The sequence below is a fragment of the Gnatocerus cornutus genome, chromosome 4 (assembly GCF_029298725.1).
Source record: "Gnatocerus cornutus isolate USDA-ARS CGAHR chromosome 4, icGnaCorn1.1, whole genome shotgun sequence".
NCBI classification, from domain to species: Eukaryota; Metazoa; Arthropoda; class Insecta; order Coleoptera; family Tenebrionidae; genus Gnatocerus; species Gnatocerus cornutus.
The window spans coordinates 4,250,350-4,266,019 of record NC_142236.1 but is presented as its reverse complement, the minus strand read 5'-3'; the positions used below and the strand labels follow the sequence as shown (position 1 = coordinate 4,266,019).

At 33.2% G+C, this 15,670-nt stretch overlaps 1 protein-coding gene across 2 annotated transcripts in view; it reads right to left on the bottom strand.

Moving 5' to 3' along the window:
• Positions 1-15,670, bottom strand: part of LOC148176140 (acid sphingomyelinase-like phosphodiesterase 3b) — a 143,565-nt gene that overhangs the window by 71,183 nt on the left and 56,712 nt on the right. For both annotated transcript variants that reach the window (XM_088033672.1, XM_088033673.1), the window contains exons 2-3: positions 13,482-13,541; positions 3,415-3,586 (exon numbers count right to left, since the gene is read on the bottom strand). In XM_088033672.1, the coding sequence (XP_087889798.1) occupies positions 3,415-3,586; positions 13,482-13,541 (232 nt within the window). The remainder of the gene's footprint in view (positions 1-3,414; positions 3,587-13,481; positions 13,542-15,670) is intronic.

Genomic DNA, 15,670 nt, shown 5'->3' with positions numbered 1-15,670 from the left:
TTAGCCTTCAAGTTGATTAAACCACAAAGTTCTTCCGTCGTTTAGCCGCGACACGAAAATCATGCAAATCCCTACTGTAATTTTTTAATTATTCCCGAGCTTTGAAAGTAGCTTCGCACGTGAGCGGTTTCGTCCCTTTTAACTATCTTATTCAATTTGGTCGTTTAATAAGTAAAAAGGCCGCACGGATTTACTAAACGCTCGAAAGTTTTAACCGGGGCGATTTTCTATTTCTATTTATAGAAGGGGTGGAAAGTTTTAAGGGTGTGTTATTACGTGTGAAAACTCTGTCGCCATATCAAATTGTTTTCAAGTTTGCGCATTACGAAGCTAATTCGCCTTTGAGCAATAATGCTCTTTCAGTTGTCTTACTTTGAGCACTGTTTAAAGTTTATTTTAATAAGTCTTTGTCTTCGTGACGGATGCGACGACGAACAAAGTCCTCAATGGGGAAAGCCTTCAACAGATACTTAGACGGAGATGAATTAACATAATCGTTTAACGACGGAGAGAAAAAGAAAATTACGGCTTGGTACCGCAAATACGTCACGCGCAGAGGGTGGAATTAAAATTGATTGGATTCCTAGTTGTTAATTGGATTATGAGGTGCTGAGCTTGAGCAGGCGCATCCACCATTTTACCTCGATTTTTTTCCTTTCTTTTCACATAACAAGCTCCACTAGAAACAATCAAGTGCTTAAATTCGTCGAATTTGATTAAATTTAGTCGAATTTAGTATCTTTTTTTTTCTGATTTAAATGTAGAGAAGTTACTAATTTGGGATTCATTTATTTACATATTTTACATTAGTCTATTTGGCCCAAAATTAATCAAATTACCCCGGTTTGGCTACATCTAGTTGCTTGGTAAAATTTGATTCTATTTAGTCGAATACATATACTCTTTCTTTGGTCAAATTTGTTACATTTTGAGTCAAATTTGATTAAATTTAAACAACTAGAAGCAATTTCCAATAGAACTAGTCTAACTCATTGTCAACTGTTTTACTTAAATTTAGTTTAAAGCCCAAAACTACATTTAGTCAAATGCATATTCTAGTTTAGTTGAATTTAGCCAAACAGAAGCAAATTCGATATGCAATTCGGGTAAATTTAAGCAACTGGAAACAAATTCGACATCAATGACATTTTAGTTTAAATATTTCGCCTAAATTTGGTCAATTAAGAACAAATTTCATTTAAATTGACAATTTAGTTCAAATTTGGTCAAATTATTTTAGTTCGGTTAAATTTAGGCAAATGGAGACAAATTTAAAATTCCCTGCAATTTTAGATAAAATATTTCGCTTAAATTTAGTTTAATTCGGTTAAATTTAGTCAAATATGAGTTAATTTTACTTAAATTTGCAATTTAGTTCAAATTTTGTCAAATTCGTATTCTAGTTCAACTAAATTTAGACAAATAGAGACAAATTCAATTTTCATTGACATTTTATTTTAGATAATTCGCTTAAATTTTGTCAAAAATGAACCAATTTTATTTAAATTTACTATTTAGTTCAAATTCGTATTCTAGTTCGGGTAAATTTAGGCAAATAGAAACAAATTTCATTTAAATTTGCAATGTAGTTTAAATTTGGCCAAATTCGTATTCTATTCGGCTAGATTTTAGGCAAATGGAGACAAATTCGACATTTACTACAATTAGTAAACCAAACATTTAGTTTCGTTTGGTTAAATTTAGTTAAATATAATTAAAATATTTGTTTCATTTCCCGTTTAATTTAAATTTGATTAAATTTGTATTCGAGTTTGGTTAAATTTCGCCAAATGAAGACAAATTCGACGTTACTTGCACTTTTAGTCAAAATCTCGCTTAAATTTAGTTTAGTTCGGTTAAATTCAATCAATTATTAACAAAATTTCATTTAAATTTGATATGTAGATCGTATTTGATCAACTTCGTATTCTAGTTCGGCTAAATTTAAACAAATGGAAACAAACGCTTAAATTTAGTTTTGTTTGATTAAATTTAGACAATTGAAGAAAAATTTGATGTTTCTTGCAATTTTAGTTAAAATTTTAGTTTAATTAGGATACATTTAGTTAAATATAAACAAATTTTATTTAAATTTGCGATTTAGTTCAGATTTGGCCAAATGCGTATTCTAGTTCGGTTAAATTTAGGCAAATAGAGTCAAATTCGATATTCACTGCAATTTTAGTTCAAATGTTTGGCTTAAATTTAATTAAGTTTGGTTAAATTTAGCCAAATGAAGACAAATTCGACGGTATTTTAAATTTTAGTTAACATTTCGCTTAAATTTAGTTTAATTCGGTTAAATTTAATCAGATGTAAACAAAATTTTATTTGAATTCGTATTCTGGATCGGCTAAATTTAGGTAAGTGGAAACAAATTTCACGACATTCACTGCAATTTTAGGTTAAATATTTCGCTTAAATTTAGTATCGTTTAGTAAAAAGCTTGGTTAAATTTAGCCAAATGAAGACAAATTCGATATTCAATGACATTTTAGTTCAAATATTTCCTTAAAATTTAGTCAAATATGGACCAACTTCTTTTAAACTCCGAATTTAGTTCAAGTTTAATACAATTTGAATACTAGTTTAATTAAATTTAGTCAATTACAGACTGGAATTTTAGTCAAAATGTGTCAAATTTCCTAAACATAAAACAGCAATTTATTGAGACTTTAGTCAAAGGCATGTTCTAATTCGATTAAATTTAGCCGATATTTAGTTTTTTTACTCGAACGTGCAACATTTCTGCAAACCGTCAAAACCCATAAACTTTTTGTTGTCGGCCCCAACCGATTGTTTGTCCCGATAAAGCAGTTCCCGTCGTAATTAGCAAACATTCCGAAAGCTGCAAGCTCAACTCCGTCCAAGTTGCAGCAATCAAAACCGCTTAAACTGCAATAATAACTGCACAACGATACAGTTAATAATGCGAAATTCGCAAAATTTAATTAGCTCGCAAGAAATTCTCCCGTCATTGTACGAAATCCCTTAATTATGACGAAATTCCCTCGCGTACTCAACCTGTTTGAATTTTATCACGAAAGTAAATAACGACCTGTCTTAAACGTTCCCTCCTTTGCCAGTCGAGTTTTATGGCCGACTTGTGTTTAGTTTTATGGCCCGATACATATTTAAGATGTTTGCTTGCTTGTCTTTCTTACTGTTACATCTTAAAGAGAAACTTTCGCTGAAGACGAGAATTTATCGATTTTTTCCACAGTGGAACACGGTAGCGACACCAAATCCCACCTCACTCAGGAAGAGGGAAAAATCCTTGAAAATCTGTCACTTTCTCTCCATAGGTACAAAACTTTATAGTTACTTTGATTGTTTTTCAGTTGGTCAACAGTCACTTTTCAGGGTCAAGACGAGAGGCCGCCGCTGCTTTATACTGTGGCTTTAGCGACTTACCCTGTCCACAGGACGAATTCGACGTTGTCGTTTTGCCGGGATATCATTGTCCGAGCGGCGGATTCAATGAGCTCCCATGGAGCGTCGCAGCTGTAGTCGCCGTATTTGCCCATTGATCGGCGTTGGGTCCTTCCGGAGGAAACGGTGTCGTATTCCGTCAGGCGCCAACAGCCTGGAAAGAAAAAGACTTCATTAAAGAGTTACTGGAAAATTTTACAGGAAGTTGGAGCAAAAAAGGAGAAAAATGCATCTAGGAATTACAATGAGAGCTTTTACGGGCTCGAGTTTTCAACGCGAGAGCTGCTAAGTTATTTATACAATGGAAGTGACAAATGACTAATAATTTATTGAGGCAAATCCAGATCACAATTTTAGATTCTGGGTTTGTGGTCAAATCTCTTATTCACGGAAATTTTGAGTTTAGTTTTGGGGGTAATTGGAAGATTTTGACTACAGAATTGGTAAAGTTTTCAATTTTGACTACAGATTTATGAAAACTGCTTAGACTTTATGTTAGTCAAAAATCCCTTAAATTATAATGCCTAAATGGTGACTGGTTTGAGATTCTAAACACAGATATTTAAAATTCAAAACACTCATAAATTTTCTGTCTCAAGATTCTTAAGTTTCACAGAAATTTTAACCACAGTTTTGAGTGTAATTAAAAGATTTTGGCTACAAAATTGTTGAAATAAATTTTCTGTTGCTTTTTAGTAGATTTTGACTACAGATCTATGGAAACTGCTTTGATTTCATGTTGGACAGAAAATAATGCTTAAATTCTGTTTGAGATTCTGACTAGAGTGATTAAAAATACGAAAACGTTATAAACTCGAGTAGTCAAAATTTCCAAGATTTTGACTACAAATTGAAAGTGAGAGTTGACAACAATTATGACCTAGCATAACTAAAGATTTGACTACAAACCTACATAGAAATGAAATCTTGACTACAAATTCTGCAAAAACTCCACGTTTCAGAAAACTAAATTAAAATTGACTACAGATTTCCAAAAACTGGAACAATAAAGAGCAGATAATAGAGAATTTTGACTACAAGACCTTAAGAAGTTCATGGCAGTCATAAAACTAAACATTTTAACTACAAAATCTTAAAATTTAGAATGCGTTATTAAAACCGTGTGGCCCTAAGTTTGTAGTCAAATCTGTAATTATCATAAATTTTCTATCTTAAAATTCTTAAGTTTCACAAGAAATTTGACGACTTTTTTGACTACAAAATTGATGAAGTAAAAAAAAAGTAAAATAAAGGCGCATTTTAAATTGATAGTTAAAGAAATAACAAATTTACGATTTTTTTCAAACATTATTCAAAAACAGCAATTTTCCATTTTTTTTTCAAAACTTTAGTCGCTTGACGGGAAAAAAAAACAAAATTTGTACATTTTTTTAATACTTTTACATTTTGGCGGGCCAAGTAAATGAGTCCAAATAGTAAAAAATAGTAAATTCGTTGAATTTCAAGTTAATAGTCCAAGAAATAGCAAATTTATGATTTTTTTTTTAAATTTGGTAGCTTGACAGGTAAAAATTGCCAACTTTTGGACTTTTTTTAATAATTTTGCAATTTGGCAAGCCGAATAAAAAAGTGTAAAGTAGTAACTTCAGCAAATTTCAAATTGGTAGTTTAAAAAATAACGAATTTAAGTTTTTTTTTCTAAAATTTGGTCGCTTGCCGAATAAAAAATTCCAAAATTTGTACTGTTTTTTTAATAATTTTGGATTTTGGCGAGCCGAATAATAAAGTCAAATGTAGTCACTTCAGCACATTTCGAATTGATAGTCCAAGAAATAACAAATTTACGAATTTTTTTAAACAATTTAGTCGCTTGACATGTAAAAGTTTCCAAAATTTGTAGGTACTATTCTTTTAATAATTTTGCAATTTGGCGAGCCAAATATTAAAGTTAAAAGTTGTAACAATAGCAAATTTCAAATTTATAATCCAGGAAATAACAAATTTACGTTTTTTTTTTCAAAAATTTAGTCGCTTGACGGGGAAAAAATTCCAAAATTTGTATTTTTTTTTAATAATTTTGAATTTTGGCGAGCCGAATAATAGAGTAAAAAATAGTAATTTCAACAAATTTCAAATTAATAGTCCAAAAAATAGCAAATTTACGATTTTGTTTTCAAAAATTTAGTCGCTTAACGAAAAAAAAAATTCCAAACTTTGTAGTTTTTTTTAATACTTTGCATTTTGGCGAGCCAAATAAATAAGACAAAAGTAGTAACTTCAGCGAATTTCAAATTGATAGTTCAAGAAATAGCAAATTTATTTTTTATTTTTCTAAAATTTGGTCGCTTGTCGGATAAAAATTTCCAAAATTTGTAGTGTTTTTTAATAATTTTGGATTTTGGCGAGCCGAATAATAGAGTAAAAAATAGTAATTTCAACAAATTTCAAATTAATAGTCCAAAAAATAGCAAATTTACGATTTTGTTTTCAAAAATTTAGTCGCTTAACGAAAAAAAATTCCAAACTTTGTAGTTTTTTTAATACTTTTGCATTTTAGCGAGCCAAATAAATCAGACAAAAGTAGTAACTTCAGCGAATTTCAAATTGATAGTTCAAGAAATAGCGAATTAATTTTTTATTTTTCTAAAATTTGGTCGCTTGTCGGATAAAAATTTCCAAAATTTGTAGTGTTTTTTTAATAATTTTGGATTTTGGCGAGCCGAATAATAGAGTAAAAAATAGTAGTTTCAACAAATTTCAAATTAATAGTCCAAAAAATAGCAAATTTACGATTTTGTTTTCAAAAATTTAGTCGCTTAACGAAAAAAAAATTCCAAACTTTGTAGTTTTTTTTAATACTTTGCATTTTGGCGAGCCAAATAAATAAGACAAAAGTAGTAACTTCAGCGAATTTCAAATTGATAGTTCAAGAAATAGCGAATTTATTTTTTATTTTTCTAAAATTTGGTCGCTTGTCGGATAAAAATTTCCAAAATTTGTAGTGTTTTTTTAATAATTTTGGATTTTCGCGAGCCGAATAATAAAGTCAAAAGTTACTTCAGCACATTTCAAACTGATAGTCCACAAAATAACAAATTTACGAATTTTTTTAAACAATTTGGTCGCTTGACATGTAAAAGTTTCCAAAATTTGCAGGTACTTTTCTTCTAATAATTTTGCATTTTGGCGAGCCAAATAATAAAGTTAAAAGTTGTAACAATAGCAAATTTCAAATTGATAGTCTAAAAAATAGCAAATTTACCAATTTTTTTTAATTTAGTCGCTTAAGAGGAAAAAATTTCCAAAATTTGTATTTTTTTTTAATAATTTTGAATTTTGGCAAGCCGAATAATAAAGTAAAAAATACGAATTCAACGAATTTCAAATTAATAGTCCAAAAAATAGCAAATTTACGATTTTGATTTCAAAAATTTGGTCGCTTAACGAAAAAAATTTCCAAACTTTGTACTTTTTTTTTAATACTCTTGCCTTTTGGCGAGCCAAATAAATAAGACAAAAGTAGTAACTTTAGTGAATTGCAAATTAATAGTCCAAGAAATAGCAAATTTACGCTTTTTTTTCAAGAATTTGGTTGCTTGACAGGTAAAAATTTCCAAAATCTGTACTTTTATTTTAATAATTTTGCAGTTTGACGAGCCGAATAGAAGAGTAAAAAATAGGAACTTCAGCGAATTTCGAATTGATAGTAAAAGAATAAGCGAATACACAATTTTTATCCAAAATTTGGTTGCTTGACGAGTAAAAATTCCCAAAAGTTGTACTTCTTTTTAATAATTTTGCATTTTCGCAAACCGAATAAAAGAGTGATAAGGAGTAACTTCAGCGAATTTAAAATTGATTTTTTTCCTAAAATTTGGTCGCTTCACAGGTAAATATTTCCAATTTTTATTTTATTTTATAATTTTGCATTTTGGCAAGATTAAAAATTTTCAAAATGTTCTCAGGTTTCCTTTAGGCTGTGGTCAAAATTCTCAACTTGTGAAGTTGTCATTGTTTAGTTATTTCTCGATCTGTAGTCAAGTAGTCGAAATTTAAATTTCTGTGTTCTATAAATTCCAGGATGGTTATAAAATTATGACTACATAACTAATGAAATGCATTTTAATAGATTTTGACTACAAAATTAATAAAATGGCCTTTAAAGAATTTTGACTAAAGCCGCGGTCGTCGTAATGCAAACTTCGGCGACTGATAAAATTTGCAACGTTTAATCAATACTCATCTCAGTTGGCCTCGTCTTTCCACAGCCCTCTAGCTTGCGTGTCACGATTTCGGTAATAACTTTAATAATAATTACCTAAGCAATGCCGGCTACACATGCAAAACATCGTTTTTTGTCCGTTTAAATAAAATAACAGTAACCGCAAAGTACCCCTAAAATAACTCAGTCGATATCTCAAAGACAGGCGCCATTTTTAACGTAAATCCCTTGGCCACTTTGTTCTGAAATTTCCAAGTTTGGAGCTCGCCTGCTATTAATTATAAGTTATCAAGTGAACCGGAGTTTACAAGTCGTCCAAGTGACCGGAGTAAACTAAACGGAAATTGAATTGTACTTCCTGTTCCTTGGGCCTTCCTGGGACATATTTATGTAGCTATATCGACTTCTATTGGATATATAAAGTCGCGTTTCCACAAAATGTTTGAGCATTACTTATCAAAGACTCAAAGGATTTTATCTGAAGCTACTGAACTGACAAAATCAAGTTATGCAAGCTATCAGAAAAATCAAAAGAGTCTCGTTCCAGTAAAGCACTCTTCCCGACCCCACTCCACAAACAACTTTTTTTGTCCCGCAGGAGTCAAATATTTCAATACTCCGTCAATATTCATGCTCGTTCCGGTGAATCCGGTGATGTACGACTCCGCCCGGAGATTTATTAGTTGCTCCGTGATATGGTCTGCCATATTTCAGAGACTTTCCGGCTCCGGAATAATAGAGAACGACACGCCGGAGTCTAAACAGGTGTTGGAACAAAATATTCGAAATAAAAATCCTCGCGGCTCTTATTCCTCGTTTAAGGCGCGATTTATGGCGGCGGAATAATGAGGATAATTAAAAATGGAGCTTTGTGGAAATCGGAATTAAATGACGCGAATTCATTTAACATTTTATTTCGTTTGTTTAGGGGGGAAGATGAAAGTGGAATCAAGCACAGACTTAAGTTCAAAAGTCCACGGACGTGTAATTCGCCTATATAATAATTTCAATCGCTTTGAAGCCATTTTCCTTGTGACACAAGAGATGAAAGGAGTCAAGCCTCAGAATTTACCTTTATATCTCAGTAATAATTTTAATGGGAATCTAATTTAGGACATGTGACTACACGTGCCGTTTTTGTTGCTATTTTACAAAGAATTTCAGACAACATGTAATTAATTATCAAATTAAATTGGATTCCTTAGATTTGGGGTCGGCTTGAGATTTTACTGTCGTTGGAGTTTGAAACTTTCATTATAATTTTCTGATTCATAAAGTCATGATGATAAATTTCAATGAATTTTCGAGACAGCTAAAGTCATTTTTTTCGCACTTCTATAGGTCTCTAGTCAACGTCTTGTAGTCAAAATCCTGCATTTATTGTTCATATTTTCGAAAATCTGTCATCAAAATCGTAAATTTTTGAGAACTTTGTAGTCAAAATCTAACGCTTTTATAGGTCTGTTGTCAAATCTCTAGTCAAAATTTTAATATTTCTCAGCATTTACTTTCATTTTCTAGAGTCAAAATCTCACAATTTAGAAGGTCTCACGGATTTTGACTACTCGAATTTAGGGCGTTTATGCAGTTTTCTACATTTCTTTTACTGCCAATTTCGCATTTAATCCCTCTAGTTAGATTGGTCAAAATGTAATTCATTTCAAAATTTTCGTGGTCAATATCCACCACGAATTTATATTAAAGTCAGCCATCACTCTCTTATTCGGCCCGCCAAAATGCAAAATAATTTAAAGAAAAAAATTACATTTGTTTATTCTTGAACTATCAATTTGATATTTGCTGAAGTTACTACTTTCCTATTACTACTTTTACAACTCCATGTAGTTTTTCCGCCACGTCATGATCGAATTTCATCAATGGCTGAATTTCGGTGTTCTTTTGGTCCTAAGATTTTCATTGTATTCTTTGACTTTTAATCGAGCATTGACATCAAAAGACAGTCATCACATGATAAAATAACCCAATTGGAATGTACGGTTGTAATAATCACGACTGTTTGATATCTACCCAATGTAGTTTTTTCGCCACGTTCTGATCATGACGTAGCGAACTTCATCAAAGGATGGATTTCGGTGTTCCTTCAGTTTTTATTGCATTCTTTGACTTTGAGTTGACCATTGACATCGCAAGACAGACATCAGGTGGTAAAATAACTCAATTAGATTGTACCACAAATTTATATTAAAGTTAGTTAAAGTCACTCTCTTATTCGGCTCGCCAAAATGCAACATTGTTAAAAGAAAAAGACAAATTTTTAAAATTTTTACCCATCAAGTAACTAAATATTTGAAAAAAAAATCATAAATTTGTTATTTTTTTGGACAATCAATTTGATATTCGCTGAAGTTACTACTTTATTCTCTTTCATTCGACTCGCCAAAATGCAAAATTATTAAATCAAATGTCCAAATTTTGGAAATTTTTACCCGCCAAGCGACCAAATTTTTGAAAAAAAACGTAAATTTGTTATTTCTTGAACTATCTATTTGAAATTCGACGAAGTTACTACTTTTGACTTCATTATTCGGTACGTCAAAATGCAAAATTATTCAAATAGTAACGACAAAATTTGGAAATTTTGCCCGTCAAGTGACCAAATTTAAAAAAAAAATCGTGAAGTTGTTATTTTTTAAACTATAAATTTAAAATTCGCTAAGGTTATTACTTTTCACTCTATTATTCGACTTGCTAAAATGCAAAATTATCCAAAAGAAAAAACAAATTTTAAAAATTTTTACCTGTATAGCGCCATATTTTTGAAAAAAATGTTAATTTTTGGACTAGCAATTTAAAATTCGCTGAAATTATTACTTGAGATTGTCTTGTTTGGCACGCCAAAATGCAAAATTATTTAAAGAATAGAACAAATTTTGAAAATTTTTATCTGTTATGCGACTAAATTTTTGAAAACAAATCGTAAATTTATTAATTCTTGCACTATCAATTTGAAATTCGCTGAAGGTACTACTTTCGACTTCATTATTTGGCAGGTCATAATGCAAAATTATTAAAAAAAAGACAAATTTTGGAAATTTTTACCCCTCAAGTGACCAAATTTTTGAAAAAAAATCGTAAATTTGTTATTTTTAAAATATCAATTTAAAATACGCCAAAGTTATTACTCTTCACTCTATTATTCCACTTGCTAAAATTCAAAATTATCCAAAAGAAAAAGCAAATTTTGAAAATTTTTACTTGTCTAGCGACCATATTTTTGAAAAAAATGTTATTTTTTGGACTATCAATTTAAAATACGCTGAAGTTATTACTTGTCATTCTCCTATTCGGCAGGCCAAAATGCAAAATTATTGAAAGAATAGAACAAATTTTGAAAATGCGACCAAATTTCTGAAAACAAATAGTAAATTTGTTATTTCTTGCACTATTAATTTAAAAGTGGCTGAAGTTACTACTTATGTCAAATTGTACATGTTCTGAGCCTTAATAAACTTAATAAAAAAGCTCCACATTTTGACTACTCAGCCAAATCGAGAAGATTATTGAAGTCAAAATTCTTGAATTCTGAGATTTTGACCACAAGCTTGACGTATAAGCTCCTTCGGATTTCTAAAATTAGCGAGTCAAAACCCTCAAATAAGAACGGCTTTGGAAGCCAAACTAAGCTTGCATCCAACGCTCTTTGTTTCCGTCACGAGAGTTATGAATGTTCATTTCTCGTTAGAATCAAAGCAATGCAATCCTAACGAGAGTTTCAAGTTTTAATTAGCTTTGTCTCGAGGCAATAATACAGAAGGATGACATCTCATCTATGTAATACCGCGACATTACTTAAGGATAGTTGCTCGATTCTCTAGGGTCACTAGACCATTTTATGTCCTATTTGAGATTATATACTTCGCTGGAGAGCCACAACCACCCGCGAATAAAAACAAAGGCCACTGAACTTATAAAGATGAACTCGTCTCTCTTATGAAACTGACACCAATTGCAGAAGCGCAACGCAAATAAAAGCTTTATTACATCCCTTTTTATCATTGAAATTTGATTGACGTACGCTCCGCTTCCTCTATTTGTCAAATATGCGTCCAAATCGATGGCTGATTAATTGAAAAAACAATAATTGTTCGATCCGTTGTGCATTTTTGGCAAAACGAACGATAGCAGATGGGGATGAAACCGATTTATTGTGGTATTATAAGGGTAAATTATGACTCAACGGGGTAAAATATGATTTTAACTTTATTTATTTGTGATCAAATTTTACAGCGGGAGCCGCGGGTCACACAAATCATTCGGTTAACTCGTCGCGGTCATTAAAGATAAGCATCCCGCGTAGTTTTTGCGCCACTTCATTATCATGACGTTGCAAACTTCACCAAGGAATAGATTTTGGTGTTCCTTTAGTTCTAAGGTTTTCATTGTGTTCTTTGACTTTGAGGCGACCAACGACATCGCAAGGCAGTCATCACGTGGTAAAATGAGCCAATTGGAATGCACGGTTGAGATAATCACGACTGTTTGATATCTACACAATGTAGTTTTTCCGCCACGTCATGATCATGACGTTGCAAACTTCACCAAGGGATGGATTTCGATGTTCCTTTGGTTCTACGGTTTTCATACAATTCTTCGGCTGGAAGTCGACCATTGACATCGAAAGACAGTCATCAAATGGTAAAATGACCAAATTGGAATGTACGGTTGCGATAATCACGACTGTTTGATATCTACCCAATGTAGTTTTTCCGCCACGTTGTGATCATGACGTAGCAAACTTCACTAAGAGATGGATTTCGGTGTTCCTTCAGTTTTTATTGAATTATTTAATTTTGAGTCGACCATTGACATCGCAAAACAGCCATCACGTGGTAAAATGACCGAATTAGATTGTACCGTTGAGATAATCGCAACCGTTTAATATACCCAATGTGGTTTTTTACTACGTTTACCACGACGTACCCAACTTTTTCAAGATATGGAAATATGGCGATCACGTGATCCAATTAGCCAATCATGGCCAATGATGGGCGTCACGTGACATATAAGTAGTTTTGCGGTCACGTAATGTTAACTCGGTCTCGTGACACAATTTCGCTCGATTCTAATAATGGAATTTCGTAAATAATTCAGAATCCCATCCCGGCCGAAATCCAATTTCGCGGCTTTTTGATTTTTAAACACAAGTAAACATTAAGCGCGTCCGTCCGTTTGATAAAATATTCATAAGCAATTTGCCATGTCTCAACGCAGATTGCCAACGGTTTTTTCTTCTATTACGCTCCTGTCTTTATCCATCTTCCGGATAATTTTTGCATAAATCAAGGTTGGCGACTAATTAATGAAGACGGCGAGAAGGGAGAACGATAAATTTTCGAAATAAAGACGTGGCTTGAAAGTGGATAAATAGGGACTATTTGTTTTGTCGGGAAAGCGTACTGCTAAAAAAAAGAAAGAAAGTCTCGACAAGTAGATATTGATGATTTGCAGGGAAAACTATTAATCTTTTGAGTAATTGGGTATAAGGCAACAAAAGAAAGTTTCTGGATTTTTCCGGTGGGTTTTTCACCGGAAATTTTATAAATGAAGAGAGCGGTTGATGCATTAACGTGATTGAATAAGTTCCGGACTAAATTCGGAAAAAATAAAATGATTTAGAGGAATATAATATACTCCGGGAGAAGAAACCATTTTCTAGATTGTCGCTATTCATTGCCTTTTTATACTTCTGTGGTAGTTTTAAAGAAACTGTACCGTGAATATGAAGTTTGAGACATCGAACAAAAAAAAATGGCTGCGCCTCCGCCATTTTCCAATCTCTATATAAACTTTCAGCTTTACAACACTGCCGATAAGTAAGTTTTCTGTAATATAATATAAAACTCACCTTTCTTCGCGTCTCCATGATGTGCATAGTAGTGCAGGTCCGTAATATGCCAGAAATACCCTAGAAGAAAAAAAACGAGTATTAACGCAAATTATCAGGTGTTCACCGCAAACCCCCCAAAATAGCTGAACATCACGTTTATTACACAAAGTTCATTATACCGGATCGACATGATTAATTTACATAAGAGAATTGTTTATCCTGGATCAATTAAATTAATTTATAACGTAATATGCAAGAGTAAGTGCGTTAATTAATTCCTGGTTTACTGCTAATATGTGACGTAAATCATCTGCATGGGGAACAGACGCGTCGGTATTAAAGCAAACGATGTTGATGTATCAATATCAGGGGGGAAAAACTCGGCTTTCGGCACGTCTGATGTCGTTAGTCATCCGGAAATCGAGCACGGGATTTTTCCGGGTGACCGGAAACAACCCGGAGGATTTCAACCTTGTTGTTATGATATCTCGTGACGTCATCGTTACAAACTATCTGAAATTTACTCAGATTTAAAGCTGCGTTTAGAGTTAATTGCGCGTGACGAGCGACGAAAGAAAACACTGGAAATTTATTGCAATCGCCGTTTTATAAATCGCTTCAATTTCGTTAAGTGTCGGGCGTCTCGGGTCGGTGCAAGCGGAAAAAATTTAAAAAGTAGTTCGCGATGGAGTGCGACCCGTCGACTGTGACGTGTCGAAAAACTCGCGTGGGTGCTTCCCCCACTCTATAAACTTAAAAAATCAAAAGTGTCCCGCGATGGAGTGTGTTACGTGGCGGTTGACGTGCCGGAAAAATTCCCTCGGATGGCCCCATCTAAAAAAACACGAAAAAATCAAAAGTGTCACGCGATAGAGTGTGTTACGTAGCGGTCGACGTGCCGGAAAAACTCGCGCGGATGCCCCCTCACTCGCAGAACTCGAAAAAATCAAGAGTCCCGCGATGGAGTTTGTTACATGGCGGTTGACGAGCTGGAAAAACTCCCTCCTGAATGAAAACTCAAAAAATCATAAATATTCCGTCATAGAATGTTACGCACGAATGTCCCCTCACTCTCTAAACTCGAAAAGAAAAAAAGTGTTTTGTGATGGAGTGCGCTACGTTGAAGCTCACGTGCCTAAAAAACTCCCTCGAATAGAGTTTTAAATACAAACTCAAAAAAATTATAAGTGACCCGCGATAGTTTGTTACGTAGCGGTCCACGCGTCGAAAAAACTCGCGCGGATGCCTCTTCACTCTCAGAACTAGAAAAGATCTAAAAGTGTCTTGTGATAGAGTGCGCTACGTCGCGGTCGACGTGCCTGAAAACCTCCCGCGGATGGTCCCACCTGAATAAAACCCCAAAAACAATCAAAAGTGTCCCGCGATAAAGTGTGTTACGTAGCGGTCGACGTGTCGGAAAAACCCGCTCGGATTTCTCGCTCTCACTAAAAGATTGGAGTTTAATTCTTGTAAAAACTTATTGTGGTGGTTACAGAAATACGGTAAGCTCGAGATATCGAGTTTTATCTTCGGGGTGGTGTTTCACAATTTAGTTGGGAAGCTCGATCGCTCCAAAAAGTGGTTTCTTTTTAAGGTTGTGGGAATGCAATTTCCTAATGACTCGGGAGGAGCTCTGTGCATGTTCTCGAGTGTGTTTTGAGCCAAGGATTGCCCAAATGGAAGCAAAAACGTTTCATGTATGCAGACAGGAACTGCTTCCATAAAATTACAATAAATATCTCTTGTTGCTCGCAAACTACAATAACGTAGTTCGACCAACGTAAATAACATCACTTGTGGGCATAAATAAAGCACAAAGGACTCGATGCTGTTGTAAATATCTCCTATATATAGAAAAAGCCACCGAGTCTATTTTTCAGAATTAAAAATCCCCAGACTCGAATCGATTACCCCGATAAATCCTTGTTACGGTAATTTCTCTTCGGAATTAACAAAATCAACAACTCGTCCGTTCCATAAAAGGACTATAAAAGTGAAAAACGCCTCGTAAAGCAAATAAATTCCATTCTATTAATAAAGCAACAGGTCTTTGTAGAAAAGAAATCGATAAAATTCCATTTGCACGTGTTGGCTTGTTCGGAAATTGATTAACATCGTCTCGATTAAAATCGCATCTCGCTTATTAAAAGTTCCATTCGGTCTAATGCAAAACACATTTCTCGACCCCGAATCACTCAACGTAGGCA